The sequence below is a fragment of the Hesperophylax consimilis genome, chromosome 1, assembly GCF_061612785.1.
Source record: "Hesperophylax consimilis isolate HC1 chromosome 1, BYU_Hcon_1.0, whole genome shotgun sequence".
NCBI lineage: Eukaryota > Metazoa > Arthropoda > Insecta > Trichoptera > Limnephilidae > Hesperophylax > Hesperophylax consimilis.
Genome location: NC_142836.1, coordinates 22994399 through 23013181, shown reverse-complemented (window position 1 = coordinate 23013181; position 18783 = coordinate 22994399). Strand labels below are relative to the sequence as shown.

The following is an 18783-nucleotide window of genomic DNA, read 5'->3' as shown; positions in this document are numbered from 1 at the left end:
CCTAACATTACCACTATAACATAACACAATTACCAAAAAATAATTGCGTAATTCAAAATGCATTTCAAATCATATTAGGTAGTACGTAATATAATGTACCCGTGGAAAGATTACCTCTTTTGTCAAGCAACCCGAGTCCAAATATTCCCAATGATTTGGGAATTGTTTTATTTATTATCAATATAAAAAGTTTTTACAGGAGTTTTTTCCATGTCTGTCTCACTAGGATATACCTGTGTCGAGACAGACGTATTGGATACATAAATTATTGGATACATGTATATTATAAATTAATTTGATATCGATTAATTCTAACCAATGACCTGACGGCTGTGGTTTCAATGATTTTCGACATAATCGATTTGTCCATGACAATGAATCGAAATATTTCGATTGTTAAAAAGATCGATTATTCATCGATTGTGACCATCGCTGGATTGAACCATAAATCAACCATATGATTGAACTATAATAATCCACACAGTAGTTTATTTATGATCCACACTGTTAGTTTATCTATTGGTGACCTGTCAGCAACACAATGAACTTTATCTATGGCAATCTATGGTCAGCAATCAACCTGTCAGCTGTGTGTATTTAATTTGAAGCGCGGTAGTTATTTTTTGTGTGTGCGCATCGTGCAATTTTATCAGTAGTATTATTGTAGAGGCTTTAGAGCTCCCGATAGTCACGATTTGGCTGAGAACAGACTTTTATATTTCGAAAGTCCCCAAAAAATAACTAAACTTTGTGTTAAATTTAATGATTATCAAGAAATAAAGTTGTGTTTTGACGTCGAAAACAAATATAATATTTGATAACATTTACTTACGTATACGTACGTGTGCTAAGTTAAACCTGTTTGAGATAATAATAAATTTTTTGTCGACATCAATTGACTATTAATAGTTCCGAGGTGCCACCAATGATGTTATTTTTAACATACTATATTCAGGTAGTTCTTAACATTTAGTGTTAATAGCAGTGTACAATTACGTGCTACCGCCGTTACTCCTAGTCAGGAGAGTAAATGCCCAGTACAGATTGTTTTGGGAATATGCATCATAGATTGAAAAGTTCTACAGTTACAATGCCTCAAGACGCCGAAAGAAAAGGTGAAACCGATTCTTCGGATAGTGATCGAAATCATTTACTGAATAATAATTTAAAGGGACGGGATGTTAGTGATAGCGGAGAAACTTTGTGGATTGTGGCAGTACAAATGTTCATTCCATTTCTGCTGGCGGGATTCGGAATGGTTGCTGCAAGTCTACTGTTAGATACGGTGCAACATTGGCCAGTATTCCTGCAAGTCTCTGAAGTTTACATCCTCGTTCCGGCTCTCCTCGGGCTAAAGGGAAACCTGGAGATGACCTTGGCATCTCGGCTGTCCACCCACGCCCACATGGGCCATTTAGATTCCAGTATGTCGCCTTTGATTATTGGCAATTTGTGTTTGATTCAGTGCCAAGGTGTTCTTGTTGGGTTTCTAGCAGCAATGGCCGCCGTGGTGATGGGCTGGGTGCCCGAGGGGGAGTTTGATATCCACCACGCCATGCTGCTGTGCGCCTCCAGTGTCCTCACAGCCTCTGTGGCCAGCTTTGTACTTGGATGCATCATGATCCTGGTTATAGTTTTGTCTCAGAAGATGAACATTAATCCTGATAATGTTGCCACCCCCATAGCCGCAAGTCTGGGAGATCTGACAACTCTGGCTTTGCTATCTTGGATTGCATCACTGTTGTACAAGAACTTGGGTAATAATGTGGTCTTTCCGGGCTTAATTATAGTTGCCGGAGCCATCATAGTTCCCGTGTGCGGTTATGCCGCTGCCAAGAATCATTTTACGAAGCAAGTGTTGGATGAGGGATGGTCTCCCGTTATATCTGCTATGGTCATAAGCAGTGTGGGGGGTTTGATACTGGACTATACCGTGTCTAGTTATAAGGGTATTGCTGTTTTCCAGTTAGTTATTAATGGCGTGGGAGGGAACATGGCTGCCGTGCACGCGTCTCGTTTATCCACTTGTCTCCACACGGGGGGCGTGGTGGGCCCCGTTCTGGGTAAAACTACCAAGCTCCTGCTCCTGATGGTGGTGCCCGGACACCTGATATTCACGTACACCATCAGCTACCTGCAGGCGGGGCATACTTCCCTGACTCCCGTCTTTATAATGGTTTACATGTGTGCGGCAATAACGCAAGTATTGTTACTGCTCACTATTAGCCATTACCTTGTTCTGTGGATGTGGAAGTGGGGAATAGATCCTGATAACTCAGCCATCCCTTACCTAACAGCTTTGGGAGATCTCCTGGGGACTGCATTCCTGGGTTTAGCTTTCCAACTGTTGTACGTAATTGGTGATAGAGATAGTGATCTTGGAGATTGATTGTTTCGAAAAACATTGCAATAACTTAAATCTCGTGTCTTGTATTATTTATTTTAAATGATATAGTTTGTTTTGTGTCTGTGTTCTAAAATTCCCAATATAATTAAGTTGGTACTTAAACAAAATGTCGATATCCGAATGAAACTTCTTTAAAACAATGCTACTTAATTTTATATGTAATTATTTTTTTAGTTGTCCGCGTATCCCGCCAATTACTTGGTAATTCAATTGGGCCAGCAACCTTGAGCAAAAAAACCATTAGCCATTAGTGTAATTGACCTCACTAGAAGGTTAACCATCTTTTTTCTATTATTTTCCGATTGCCTTCATAATTATTATTATACCATCTTTATGAATGTAGTATGTGGTATAGATTAATTTCTTCGAATTCACATTTGATTTTGGGAATTTTTTAATAATATAAGAAAGTCGTTCGATGAAGGTTCATATAAAGGTAAACCAAAAAAAATCATTCCTAGTCTATTCTATAACTATTACAAATTAAACTAGATTTTATTATTTTACGTATTTTGGTTGTTGTAATAAATAATTCATGTTAACTTTCCCAAGATATTTCAATAGTGCCTTATGGTTATAAAATTGAGAAATTATTTCAGAAACCACGAACATGAAATGATTTATATATTCAACATTACTTACTACACTTTTTTTATTTAGCCATATACATACTTCGTTGTTTTTACTCCATTTATTTTATATATGCCCATAAAGTTCCTATCTATTTAAATAAAAACCTTTAAAGAAATTGTTCATTGAAGACCTGCTTCCCTGAGTGTATTCATCATATAATTACTCTTCTGTATTCATTTTAAAGAGTTAATTTACTTTAATTTAACAAATTACTACTACTATACCCTCCGCTGTGTCAATTGACTGAGTGTGGCGAAGTCCTGTTTTAACTCAACCATTTGTCATTTCATCTGTCTATAATTTTGTTTGTCACATTCCGGTCCTGCTTTAAGATTGTAGCCTTGTTGGATACTACTTTTTATCCCACCAGAGTTCGCATGATCGTGGAAGAAATTTTTAAAAATAATCATTGATATAGTGATGTTTCTTTGGAAAAATTGTATAGTTCCTTATTTTAAATAAAAAAAAGTTCCATAAAATATTTATGGCTTGTATTAAGTAGGTAGGTACTACCTACTAAGAAATTTTATGATTTCAGAGGATATTATGGTTTTCGATTTATTAACCTTCCAGCGGGCGCGCTGTCGTAAAATTTACGACAAACGCGCCTTATCGCTTCCCCCACTCTTGCGACTTAGTTGTAAGCATCGGGCTTCGAGCTATGCTAGAGTCAAATCAAATGTCAAACATTTACCGCAAGATATAAATGCTTTTCTCAAAGTGAATTACGGTAGGGCAGTTGAACCGATAACAGAAGAATAAAACAGAAGCTTTCCAAAATGCGGTGTTTGTCGGTTATGTGCACTGGATAAGAAAAGATCCTCCGCATCAATGAAGTGTTGCCGTTGCCAGTCCTTTACATGCAAGAACCATTCTTCAGTTGAGGTGGTTTGTAGTCACATAGCACTCTCTTTAGGGTGAATTGCCTAATACAAAAAAAAAACAATTGTAAGGATGAGAATATTGATCGACTAAATAGGTCGATAAAATATTTTGTTTTGAAATATTAACATGTTTAGAGTGTTGCTTCGTTTTTTTTAAGAAAGTCATATATATTTTTTTAAAGTACTGCCTATTATGATTTTTCATATCCTTAAAGAAATTCCCTAACGTTTGTATAAAGAAAACACCACTTACATGGAGAAAACTTGATGACGTAAAATTTACGACAAGCGCCCGCTCAAGGGAAATTTCTCAACGCGCCCGCTGGAAGGTTAAAGAGAAAATTAGAAGCACACTTATTTGGACGCGAGGTCTGCTGTTCACAGAACTACTAGTATAATTTATTTTTTCTATGTTAATTCTAAAGGCTTAGTTCCTTCGATTTTGCGAAATTACTACCGCCACACACTCTGTGTTCACTGTCTTTAAAATCAATTCACATAAATTACACTGTTTTCATTAAAAAATGGGAACTTTATGGGCACCCTATATTGTACACAATCAATCTATATTGTATAATGAAATATTGATTATTTGAACTTTATGGGCACCCTATATTGTACACGATGAATCTATATTGTATAATGAAATATTGATTATTTGAACAGCCTTTAGTTTTTCTTTTGATGTTACTTATTATTATTTTATTTAAAATACATTGCTTAATTGTTATAAAATTGAACTCTGTGATACCAAGATGATATGCCAATTTTACTACATCATAATTTACATGTTGACTGTTACATATGATTTTAAATTGATTGAAATTTTTTTTATGTAATGATTTTTAAAATTAAATCTTGCCGTACTTTTATTAGTGCCTGCTTTATGTACTAATACCAATACTTTCATTGATTGGGGAAATTTCTCAGATTTCCAGACTAAAAAAATACTTGTATCATTTGATATAAATACAAAGACGCGTTACGTTCATACTAATCGAACAAAAAAATGTTACGTTTCTGTTTCCAGATTGAAATTGAATAACGAAATGCATGAGAAAAGAATATCCGCAACGAATTTGTGTGAATGAATGAAATGGCTACGAATAATATCATATAAAGCTAAATGAATGGAACGCCTTAGAAAGAGATCCACTCAAAGAGTATGTGTACGGGTCCGCGGCAAGCATAACGTCACAGGCAAGCATTTTTGTATCAACTTCATGCTCAGACTGCCCGCCGCGCACGTGCTCGCCTGTCAGTGGGCCGCTTTTATGAAGAAACGAGCGAGCAGTATAGTACAATACGACGTACTGTCTGTCCTTCAAACTGATTGTGCTTCATTCTCTTATGTGTTTCTGCATTCGCTGTTTCTGTAATTTTGTGATATGTGCTAATGGAAAGAAACTCCCATCAGATTTGGTTTTTGCTCGAGAATGATTTGTGCGCATCTCAAAAGCACAGGAAGGCATTTTTTTCGCAGAAAAGAACCTAGAGCGACGCGTTTATGGCAGCCGGTGGCAGCTTGTCTAGCCAACGAACTTATGTGCGATACTAAATGCAGTAAATCACCAGTTTTTCCACTGGACTGTTCAGTGTAACCACGCGCGTTGTCTCAGTAACCTATCTTCCTTTTTAATTCATCTAAGATTATTTCAAATGTTTTTTGAATCATTAAGATTGTTCAATCAAATTTCTAACATTGTCAAGAAAAAAAATTGCAATTAAAAAGGTAGCGCCTTTTTTTCCAATATATTTTCATAAATTTTATTGTTTGTTTTGGCAAAGGAGAGCTGCATAAGTATATGTTAAAAACGTATATTTTATAATAAACATAAATTTATTGAATTAGCTACCTACTTAATATTTTTAATTAAAATTTATTTATCAACATTTAGAGTAAATTGTTGCCAAAACTGTTTGAAGAATACAATCATAAGTTAACTATCATAAACATGATAATAATTTATCTATAATTTGTTCACGGAGAAATATATATGGTAAAGATGCCGAATTCCGCCTCATGCACCCAATTTAAAAAAAACCAAACTTGATTTCAACTTAATTACTAGCGGGAACAACTATTTAAGTCACGGGAAATATGCGTACATATTTTCTGACTTTCAAACTTAACTTTGATTGAGAAAATTTTTTACTTTTATCATCCCGTGTTGAGCTACCTTATGTTTTACACTACGGGACAGCATTACGGTATCCAATATCAGTGCAGATGTGTAATTGAAGATTACGGCGAAGTGTATGCCATGTATATACGATTCCGTGTTGCGCTACATACATATTCTCCACTATCTTCAATTACACATCTGCCCCGATGATGGACACTGTAACACCGAAACGTTTGCAACAGAAGCAGGCAGTGCAACACGGCATAATACACCCAAAATAAATCACGACCAAATTATTCTGTTCACAACGAAGAAATCCATTTCAAAAACAAATTATTAAATTAAACACTAAGTGCCTTGCTATTATAATATACACGCTATGCTGTATATTCAAATTAAACTAGTTCGGTCATCCTTTTGTATGTCCTATTAAAATTAACGTATACATATATACTGCGTAGCTTACGGAAATGAGTTGAGTTGAAATCTGTGCAAATTTCATAGCGCCTTCAGACAATCAAATTTCTGCTTTAAAATTAAGAATACATGCAATAGAATCGACGGTAAAATAAATTCAATAACAGTTATAAGTTTTTTGACAATATAACACACTATTTTCAACTTTCAGAGTCTTTTCCGGCTAGTAGCCGATTTTAGAAAAATGCGAAATGATTGATTAAAAGTTCATTCGGAATTTTGTCATCGACAACGAGTCTATCTGCTGAGTTGCAGCTCGACTGAATGTCGGGAAGTGAGTTAATTTCCGCTTCCAAGATTTAAATTAATTCATAACGGAAAACAAAAGCAAAATTCAAATAGATGTATTTAAAAACGGTTCAGCCCGCAAAGAGAAGTGTGTCGAGCTGCAAATATCATTAGTTCCCTTTCAAAGTTTATTTGTTTTAAAAATTCCTTCTCAGTGAACAGAATCTTTGAAGCTTAAATTAAATTAATTTGTTTTCTGATAGTGTCACTCAGAGATAATACATAATGTTGGAATGTTTTACTCATATATATTTTTAAAACTCAAATTTAAATAAATATGTTTTCATTTACATACTTTTTAACTGGAGTCAGCGATTTTACTAATCTACAGTTGTGATCTTTGGGTCAATCGATGAAAGCAATTTATATTATTAAACTGGCCATATTTTAATCATGTGATTTATTAAGTACATGTATCATGTTTAATTTTATTTACGTGTAAAATCTTAATAACACATGTTTTCCTATAAAATTATATTCCACCAGATTAATTTAGAATGAATTAGATTGTAGGTTATGTATTAATATTTCTTTTGCTATCATTTGCTCTCCGAATAAAAATGTATTTTCTCAACATTATCCGCCCATCATTTTTTGCTTTATTTTACTATGAATAATAGCAATTTTTATATTTTTAGTAAATGTAAATACTTTTCTTAACTTAATCTTCGATTTTGATCCAAAATTTATATAGTGCCAGCAGGCAGAGATTGACTGATGAAATCAGGAACTACTTATCTCTAAAATATATATATTTTTTGTTTTACGTACTTTCTGATTAGGTGATTACTTTCTGATTTTATTATTATTTATTTATTTAATTTAGGTGGGCAATCTTTCTGCGGTGGCCTGTATATAATGGGGTATTTGCAAGATGTGCAAGATTTAGGACGGGATGTTTCATAGAATTTGAACAATTCACCAAATTTCAAAGTCGATTTTCAAGATCTGTGAAGTTTCTATTCAAGTTCTGTTATTATATTATTATTGGCCAGTTGTTTCACAAAACTGAAATATTTACAGAACTTTAATAGAACCTTGACAGAACTTGAAAATCAACTTTGAAATTTGATGAATTGTTCAAATGCTGTGAAACAACCCGTCTTTAAAGTTTATTTTTCTGATTCAGATCATTGTACTAAAAATGTGTAATTTTAATATTGATTTTAAAAATCTGCACATTCAGAAACGATTCCGACTGGCTACAACATCATTATGACATAGAAACTGTTGGGTAAGACTGCTCTAACCAACGTTTCCCGGCGTAACGTCAACGTCTCTGAATTCACATATAAAAATAAACATATCGTTTTGGCAGAAAATGGCATATTATAAATTGTTAAAGAAAACATATTATTTTTTTCAAAAATACCTTCATTATCGTAATTTTCTTTGCGAATAAAAAAAAAAAACTCAAAATACTCTATTTTGTAAGGTGTCTGATCACTGCAACATTATTATTTTAGTAATGTCAATGGCCTAGTTGAATATTGATTTGTCAGTACATTTAGTTGTGTAAATCTAAATGATAATGTAATAAAAGCCCTGCTGTTTTAGGAAATGAGAAAATAAAAAAGTGTTTTGAAACATTAGCTTTAATGAATTCACAGGGTTAAAACGCTTTTCTGGAAGTCACAAGTGATGACGTATTAGAAAAATATGTTGGAGGGGCAGGAAAAGAGACCTGGAAAACTTAAATGCCAGTATAGAATATAAATTGCACTACTTGTATATCGTGTTTATTTTTCAAGTTCTTTGAATAAAATGTTATTATAATATCAACTGTGAGAAGACAGAAGTGCAATAACCCACATTTAAAATATTTTACTTGATACTTTTAATTGCTTGTTAATTGATGACATGTTTACATTTATTTTAAAGTGATTAACAATTCTTAATACTAAAGAGGATTTTTAGTTAATCCATTTAGTAAAAACAATATTAGAAAAAAAAATGTCATAAAAGTTGGCATAAATGTGGGATAAATATGACCTTTTGTTTTTGCACGGTTGTATATTAAAGGGTGGCGCATCACAATTCATGAATGCAATTTTTTGATTTTAAATGAATTTTGAAAATTTAAAAAATTACGAAATGAATAGTTGGGTTGCATATTTAACTGTCATTTTTAACCGCCGAGTAATGTGCGTTGAGTTGCATCTTATAATCGGAACATGTTTTGGATTTCAATGTTTTCGTCAATATTCTCTCATAGGGCGGTTTGTTTCACAGAATTTGAACAATTCATCAAATTTCAAAGTCGATTTTCAAGTTTTGTGAAGGTTCTATTCAAATTCTTTCATCATTTCAGTTTTGTGATACAACTGGCCAATAATGATATAATAACAGAACTTGAATAAAACCTTCATAGAACTTGAAAATCAATTTTGAAATTCAATGAATTGTTCAAATTCTACGAAACAACCCGTCCTAAGACATGTTGATTTGTTTCATAATTTCGAAATACGAATTCGAAATTTTATAAAATTTTCTCTTCAGGTGTTGTGTTTCATTTTTGTTTTTGTGATTTATGCACCATCCTGTTTATTGTTCTTATATGAATGTAACTAAAGATAGTATGTATTAAATTTGTAAATTGTAAATGATAAGGAAGTTGTAATAAGTATGGTCCATGTCGAATTTGTACTACATAATTGTTTAAAAAAATGTAATTTTGGATAATCAACGAATTAAATATTCTTTTGGATTCATGAAAAAAATATTTATATATTGTAAAATTATGGTGCTATTTTATTAATAAAATTTGTTTTATCAATGTTTTTTATTATTTGAGTACTCCGAAAGCACTTATCTTGCAAACATCTGCTCATAAATAACACTTTCAGAGTCTTATGTAATCAAATAGACAACACAACATTTGAAAACGTGTGCCTGACGAGTGAATGTGTTTTGACCATTCAAATGTCAACGTAATCAACTTTTGCTAATAATATGGAAATTCAGATGGTTTTACCACTCGAGCTACTGGTGTCATTTACCATATTATTTAATTAATATCATTTCTCAATATATTAATATGAAATTGCTTACTGCGGTTTAAAGCCAATCAATCCATCTAGATTTCACCATTTTTCCCATATTTTTAGGTTCATAATGGCAATTGATCACTCAGAATGTTTTTGCAAACTTGGCATAATATGCCAAAAATCGCTTGAGTATATAGGATTGGCATTTTACTTTAAAATATTCAGCAAACAATAACATACAAGTTCAGTACACAATAATAAATCATTGTGCGACACAGATATGTTTGTCAAACGAAAACATAAGAAAAAAGTTGTGCTAGCATATCATTTTTTTATTATTTTTATAAGCAATAATTATTAGCCTGAAACACTCATCCAGATTGAAAAAACCTCCTGATAAAAGATACATGACGCCAACGGGACTTGAACCCGTGTCCTTTCGATTTCTTTTATCAGGAGGTTTTTTCAATGTGGATGAGTGTTTCAGGCTAATAATTATTGCTTATAAAAATAATTGTTACCCTTTGTGCTATGCATAAAAAATCTTGTCTTAAACATTAGTTTACCAAAAAAATAATATTTTTTTTTATATTAACATGCTAAGTGCCATCTTCGGGAATGCTAAGTGGAAGGACTTTCTTAGGAAAAGCAGAAGTGAACCTGGTACTTGAAGAGACCCGTATTGTGGAGGGTGGAAACACAAGCCGGCAAATGGATATTAAATTGGTAGACCTCCCTGAATTCATCTTCAACTGAATGGACATTGCTTTGGAACTTCAATACTAACAAACGAAAAGCTTGTACTGTATCATAGAACTACGCAAATATTAATAATAACCTGATAGATGTCAATATATTCATATTTTGTAAATTATCCACTCAGGCCTCTGGCATATTCTGTCAGAAGCTTGGGATTATTTCCGCTTTGCAATTAAATCCCAATAGATGAAATATTTCTGATTGTATCCGAAAACTAAAATCTGTTTTTGAAAGGTAATGAAATACCCTTTTTTTAAATGGCTCACCTTACGTTTTTTTAAACTAAAATTACAGACAGCGAAAAAAAAAAAAAATATTACATTTTATTAGAAAAAATGTATTTCAAACGTTACTATCACCTCAACTTTTAGTTATTTTTTATAAAAACAAACAATAAAAAAAATTGCAAACACTCATAATTATTTTTCGAATTGCAGTCGGAACCTTTGGTTTCATAACGGTGTATACTTTAATACTTCTGTGGTAAAATTGATTTCTTGCTTTGAATATAAAGCGTGAGATTTTATCTTTGTAATACCATTTAGATCAGCAGTCTCCCAGTTTTTTTTTTTTTTTTTAGTCGGAGGCGGTTTACTTACGTTCCCCGCCAGCACTTAGGCCATAGGCCCATTGTACTATCTCCCATTTTACCTCATTCTCTTGCCAGTAACCCGGTCCCTTTTATGAAGTTCACCAGGGCTGTCATTGGATATGTGGCGATGTCTTCTGGTTCCACACTGTGTCTTCCCAGGTATCTGAGCCTTATTCCCAGCAGAGCGGGACATTGGCACCATAGGTGAATTGGAGTCTCTTCCTCCTCTTCACATTTCCTACAGATGTTGGTGTTTTCCACTCCCAACAGTTGCATGTGTCTCCTGAGATGGCAGTGTCCCGTTAATAGTCCTACTAGTTCCCTCAGTGAGTTTCTGTCCATATCGAGTAGTTGCCTGGTTCGGTTAGGGTCCGGTCCGTTTATGAGTACTTTAGATTGCCTCATTCCGGGTGCCTTCTTCCATTCCTTCCAGTGTTGGGATTCGACCCACCTCTTGATATGTAGTTTGGTGTGGCAAGCTGCTACTCCTACGGCCGGCTCAGATCCCGCAAGTGGTGCTTTCGCCCCTTTCCTTGCTAGTTCGTCAGCCCGCTCGTTGCCCTCAATACCTTTATGTCCTGGTACCCAGAGCAGGGTTACTTTATTGATGGTCGCCAGTTCTATAAGGATAGTCCTGCATTCCATCACCAGTCTGGAGTCGCATCGGTTACTTTCCAGTGCCATTAAGCCCGCCTGGCTATCCGAACATATGTTTATGTTCTTATTTCTGTACCCGATACTCATATTCTCCTGTGCGCAGGCTAAGATGGCTTTCATCTCAGCTTGAAACACAGTGCAGTGCATTCCTAGAGGTATACTGAGTTCCCTCTTAGATCCCTGTAGACAGACCCCGGCCCCTGTTCCTTCCTCCATCTTGGACCCGTCTGTGAACCAGATTAGTTCCTGTTTGGAGTTTGGACCTGGGACCGTGTCCCATTCCTCCCTTGTGGGGTACGTCACTTTAAACAGCTGTCCGAAGAAGTATTCGGCTTGCTTGCCGTCCTGCTTCATCCCAGCCGTCGGACTAATTGCCCTCAGTCTTATTCCTATCTCCGTGTGACTGTTTCTGGGCAACTCTCCTCTCCATTGGCCATTGCAATGTAACCTGTAGGCTGCCGCCATCGCCGCCCCCTCTATTTCTATGTTTAGTGGGGGTAGGTTCAGCAGCACTCCCATGGCTAGTATTGGAGTGGTTCTCATGGCTCCTGTGATCCTTCTGCATGCAAGTCCCTGTATGTGATTGAGTGTGACCATCACTGTTTTCAGTGTTGTTCTCCTCCACCAGACAACGGCTGTGTAAAGCCATTGCATCATTTTAGGTTTGAGACCCCACGTTCTGCCGCAGATTCGCCTAGTTGCCCACATCAGAGCACAGGCCTTTCTGCCTACAGTTTCCACCTGGTTTTTCCAGCTCAGTTTGGCATCTATGATGACTCCGAGGTACTTAACCGTGTCAGAGGGTTCTAATTCCTTTCCATAGAAGGTTGGATCGCTCCATCCTTCTAGTTTCCTTTTACGCGTAAAGATTACTAGTTCTGTCTTGTCTGGGTTGACTGACAGTCCTGTTTCTTCACACCATTCTTCCACTGTTGCCAGTGTTGACTGTATAAGGCCTCGGGTTGTGTCTGCAGTCTCCCAGTTTAAAAAGGATCCATTTAATTCTATGAACTACTTGAAGCTCTGAAATTGAATGTATCTGGTGATGTTTTTCTCATCATCCTTTATCACAAAATATATAATATTATTTCAAATAAATTAAGACATTCGACTTCCAATAAAACCTAAAATGCATACCTAAATAATGAAAATAATTATTTTTAAATGCATTTATTAAAAACACAATATGTAATCATAAACAGGGCCTTAACATTTTATTATGAACCTATGTAAAACAGTGATAACGATGACAATTTAGATGTGAAAATTTAGTTTTTATGTATCTATGTACATAATTCATTTAAAGATTTTAGATCTAAACTCCAATCACCGCAATATTAAACATGGTATTATATATTTTTTCATACCTGAAAAGGGTATTGTTTGGTGGTATAATTGTTTAACTATTATTTTAACTGAGGCAGTTTATCCTTACAAGTTTTTTGTGAAAATATATATCGTTTATGTAAGTTCAATATATTGCGTAGGAGTCAATAAGTTAATAGTTATTTTTTTTGGCACTTTCAGCTTAACGACACACGTCGCATTCAAATTTAGAAATTGACCAATAGATTCTTTGCACTAAGTTTAAAGTTAATATTGCAAACGAATCGTCAAAAAGATGCAAGCAAGACCGAGTATATCCCTAGTTCCAATATAAATGATCATATGATAATATTGCGTACGTGCCACAACTAATAACGCAATCAATAGCAAAAAAAATATATTTTCGAATAAAACAGGAACACAAAATAAACTGCAGTTAGATTGATTTATCTTTTTTATTGACGAAATCGCAAGGTTTTTTTCCCTCCTGAACATTTTGGAAAATGGTTCTTCTTCTGCGGTATTGAACTTACAATGATGATAATATGGTTGGAATGACACCAACAATAGTGACATCATTTAAATCTTACTAAATAAAATATATTAGTAAAAACTATGTTTTCCTTAAATTAAATCTTTCTTAAGAAATACATGTGATAAAACAGTAAACGGTTTGTAAATAATTTCACTGATAACATAAAAGGTTTATGTTAATTGTGCAAACAAAATTCTGTTGGCGTTTGATAGCAATCATTGACGCACACCTGCAGTATATCCAATAGTTTGGAAAATATGGTCTAATTTCTTATTTACTCCTAACAACTAAAAGATGAGCCCTATTTGAAGCTAGAAAAAAACCTGTTTCAATGTCAACTTAGTCAAATGTTTAAATAAACCCATGTGATGGAATGACATTCTACTTGTGATTTAACATAACCCGCAGAAAAGCAGGGGTTAAGGCATCTTTAAAGTCCTACTTTTAGTTTAATTTAAAACAAACATAAATACATATATTACACAATTACAAAAGGTACAATGAATGTCCATAAGTTGTGATGTAAATTAAAACTAATTTAACTCAATATTAAAGGCTAGATAAATTCATAATAACTTATACTACATTATACAAATCTCACAAACATTACATGTTATTAAAACTATTATATAAACAAACAAGTAATCATATTTTATCAGCACAGAGCTATTTAAATGATAATCATGAATCAATAGTGATGTTAAATTGGCAGGTTTAACGCTAGTTATTTTATTACTCTTTTACATGCCCATGGGGCTTTTACATTGGGTGCATATGGTCACATTTTTTTATTCAAAGGTTAGTAGTAAACAATGGTTTCATATGGTTTACAATTCGATAAAACTAAAAAAATATTATAATCTAAACATTTTCAGAAATAATATTTCGACTTGAAAGATTTGTATAGGTGTGTTTTAAACATCGAATTTGTTGTTAAAAGTGTCGATATTATTTGTATATTCCCTTGCTAAACTACGTAGGTGAGAAATTGGCAAGTTTGTTATGTAATATATTTACGAATAGTGTCAATGTACTAGGTCTTTATGCCTAGTGCGTTGAGTAAAAGATTATCTGATAAAAACATCATTTTATTTGATTACTTTGAAAGGATTCCAAGAAAAAAATAAGGTTCTATTTACAAAGAAAATTATCAATTGACCATGATCCCTAACCCTCATATTTCTTCCACAATTAATTAACTAAAATATTTTTATCATACAGAATGCAATTCATTGTAATCAGGTCAATTGGAAAAATGCACAGGTCTACTTAACTTTGTTATCATTGCTTTAATATGGGCTTTAGGATCACAGGTCTAACACTTCTGCTTAATTTACATATAAAAATAGAATCTGAATGAACAAGGTAATTCATGTTTGTGCACTGATAAAACATTGCACTTTTGTTAGTTCTACCTACCACTTAAATAGCATACAGAATATTAGGTAATTTTATCTTTAAAAAAATGTTAAAACCCCCCAGACGAGTTGTTAAAAATAATGATTTTTTTCTTCCAACAAATCATATCTAATTTTAGTTATTAAAAAATCTCAAATGATTGATTTTTTCTTTCTTTCTATTGAATCACATCCAATTAAACAGGTTTAGTGATGGTGCGAAATATTTAAGGACATCGTAGAAAAGACATATTCAAGCAAATTTGTTCATGTGATCATGGCGTACATTATTAACCATTACGGACAGAGATGGCATTAAAAGTGAAAAATAATTAAAATTTTATCCGAAACCAACTAGAATATGGAATGATCTACGTGTGTTACTGCTCAAGAGCGATATTTAGGGTAGATGGGATACTAGTACTGTCGAGCAATCTGAGAATGTTATTCTTATAATATAATGTTTATTTGTTAATAATTTTGCAATATACAATATACAGAAATTGTCTGTGAGCATAATGGGCACTTGCCATTAGTAATCTTCCAACAATGAAAATTATTATTTTCAGAAATCTAACTTTTTCAGGTGTAAATTGTATATGTTATAACAATTATGTTGAGAATTGACACTATGTTCACATGACCTTCTTGCTTGCCCGTGTCTCTAACGTCCTTTAATATTTATTTATTTTTATCAATATAATATCAAGCACAATTTTTTTACATGAATTCCATATTATAATGAAGAATGGCTTTAATTTATGATGTTAGTTATAACACGGTGTATAGAATATAATTAGTAAACATACATTCAATAATTTTTTTTTATCATTTTCAAAGTGGAAGATGTGATGTTTAGATGACAGGTATTTTCAATGGAAACAGTACATCACGTTGAACACTTTCAATTAGTCCCTCGGGAAGACACAATGCGATAAGGGAACACTTTGCATCCTGGTCTCATCACAGATTAGATTGGGAGCCATTTGCTGCTCCGTGAGGCTTCAGTCATGCGGTGACTCGTCTGGGATCAGGACCCAGTCGTCGTCAAGTTGTAAGGGACTGGCTCCCATTAATTCTAATTGTTTTTTTAAGCTCCAGTAGAGTTTCACTAAGGAATCCTGGAAGACAAGTGAAATATAGAATCAATACACACAAAGCATCTATTAACCCCTATTATGCGGCTGGCTACATTTGCAGTCCAGAGAAATTATGACTACCTTGAAGTGCACTGCAGTGTGCAGTATATAGAGCTAGGTTTTACAAGTTTTTAATATATTTCGTTACTGTCCTTGAAAATTCCAAAGTTTAAAAGTTAATATTGTAGAAGCATAGTATTATAGAGACTGTCTTTTATTTCAAATATAATTTTCATTTTATATTTGGCTTTGATATATTTACTAAATTTTACCATCTTTTAGGGGTTGATATTATCATTATTGGATAATTTTATTCACGGTCTAAGACAAGACAAGGTTTAAATTTTAGTTGACAGTTAATGACAGTTGCACATCTGTGATCCTGCGTAGTATGTATGTTAAATGCTGTACAAGTTCTGATAAATCAGTGTATTAGATGCATAATAGGCCTTGGACGTCTTGAGCATAAGTTAGTTTTGGGTATGACTATACCTCATCAGTTAAATAGGATGGCACAGAATCATTCACTGCCTAATGCTAAGTATACACACGCGATCTGAACTGCCGAACTGAACCTCAACTTATGGGGAAGAAACGAAGCAACCGTAAATGGCGCGAAACGCTGCTTGCGGTTGCTTCTTTCTTTTCCCGTAATTCATGACTCAGTTCGAGTTTTGGTTCGCAAATGTATAGGTACTATTATTTTAAACTAGACTCTTTTTGAGACTCAAATATCTATCATGCTAAGCAAAAAGAGTATAAATCTAAATCAACAACTTTTCAGGAGAGCAATTTCAAATGTATAAACTGTGATTACTTGTATAGGGTGATTAAGTAACAAATGCTTATTTTTAATAGAAATATATTTGAGATTTTTTATTTTGATACCACCGGAAGATATTGTCCCAGAGATTGAAAAAATTAAATAATCAAAATTTTTATTATATTTTTACTTGTACTCTTTATAATAAAGTTTCTTTTCCGGGTTGTAGCTTTAACTATGTTGTTTCTTCTGGCGTTTACAGTAATTTTTTCTTTGAACGGATTCATGAATAAATTAAAAGATACTGTACCTTCTCGTCTTCTAGCTGCATCGCTTCCCGTTTTTGTCTCAGGGCTTCTTCATCAATGTGTTGGTCAATGAGCTCTGAACGGTACCTCGATAAGTAGGCAAGTTCAGTTTGAACCTAGAAAAAAAATACATACTGAAAATGTATACATAATACATACACTATTATAAAGCAGTTAAAATCCGGTAGTGTTTGTTCATAAAATAATTGTATTTAGCTTGTGACCTTCAACTCTATGAACTGTGAAGTAAGAAGCAATGTTATTATTATCAATTTAGAGGCAGTCCGAAGGCTTCTTACATAAGCACTCAAGTCATATGCCCGTTGGAGACAGTCCGAAGGCTTCTTACACAAGCACTCAAGCCATATGCTCATTGGAAATAGTCCGAAGGCTTCTTAAACCAGCAATCAAGCCATATGCTCATTGGAAATAGTCCGAAGGCTTCTTACACAAGCAATCAAGCCATATGCCCATTGGAGACAGTCCGAAGGCTTCTTACACAAGCAATCAAGCCATATGCCCATTGGAGACAGTCCGAAGGCTTCTTACACAAGCAATCAAGCCATATGCCCATTGGAGACAGTCCGAAGGCTTCTTACACAAGCAATCAAGCCATATGCCCATTGGAGACAGTCCGAAGGCTTCTTACACAAGCAATCAAGCCATATGCCCATTGGAGACAGTCCGAAGGCTTCTTACACAAGCAATCAAGCCATATGCCCATTGGAGACAGTCCGAAGGCTTCTTACACAAGCAATCAAGCCATATGCCCATTGGAGACAGTCCGAAGGCTTCTTACACAAGCAATCAAGCCATATGCCCATTGGAGACAGTCCGAAGGCTTCTTACACAAGCAATCAAGCCATATGCCCATTGGAGACAGTCCGAAGGCTTCTTACACAAGCAATCAAGCCATATGCCCATTGGAGACAGTCCGAAGGCTTCTTACACAAGCAATCAAGCCATATGCCCATTGGAGACAGTCCGAAGGCTTCTTACACAAGCAATCAAGCCATATGCCCATTGGAGACAGTCCGAAGGCTTCTTACACAAGCAATCAAGCCATATGCCCATTGGAGACAGTCCGAAGGCTTCTTACACAAGCAATCAAGCCATATGCCCATTGGAGACAGTCCGAAGGCTTCTTACACAAGCAATCAAGCCATATGCCCATTGGAGACAGTCCGAAGGCTTCTTACACAAGCAATCAAGCCATATGCCCATTGGAGACAGTCCGAAGGCTTCTTACACAAGCAATCAAGCCATATGCCCATTGGAGACAGTCCGAAGGCTTCTTACACAAGCCATATGCCCATTATCCTAATTTACATGTTACTCCTTTGACAGTAGCCCAAACCCCATAATAAAAAATATAAGTTCATCAATTGTCATTGACAATGAACCCTGGTACCCATAACATGACTCCCCAGATATCTGAGCCATCTTCCCGCCAAGGTGGGAAGGTATCGGCAACACGGTGAATCGGTCGGAGCAATCGATTTACC

At 34.6% G+C, this 18783-nt stretch overlaps 2 protein-coding genes across 3 annotated transcripts in view; one reads left to right on the top strand and one right to left on the bottom strand.

Moving 5' to 3' along the window:
• Positions 1-601: 601 nt before the first annotated feature.
• LOC149426466 (solute carrier family 41 member 1-like) lies at positions 602-9707 on the top strand. Its single transcript, XM_089631201.1, has one exon. It carries the CDS (start codon positions 1031-1033, stop codon positions 2387-2389), a length of 1359 nt encoding a protein of 452 aa, XP_089487327.1. The 5' UTR covers positions 602-1030; the 3' UTR covers positions 2390-9707.
• A 3298-nt stretch (positions 9708-13005) lies between these two features.
• The window catches only part of Tak1 (TGF-beta activated kinase 1), a 76892-nt gene continuing 71114 nt past the window's right edge, over positions 13006-18783 (bottom strand). For both annotated transcript variants that reach the window (XM_089631077.1, XM_089631083.1), the window contains 2 exons: positions 17281-17394; positions 13006-16189 (listed from right to left, as the gene is read on the bottom strand). In XM_089631077.1, coding sequence (XP_089487203.1) covers positions 16073-16189; positions 17281-17394 — 231 coding nt within the window. In that variant the 3' untranslated portion in view covers positions 13006-16072. The remainder of the gene's footprint in view (positions 16190-17280; positions 17395-18783) is intronic.

Excerpts from the sequence above, each read along its gene's own strand:
- LOC149426466 (XM_089631201.1), top strand. The coding sequence starts at position 1,031 with ATGCCCAGTACAGATTGTTTTGGGAATATGCATCATAGATTGAAAAGT.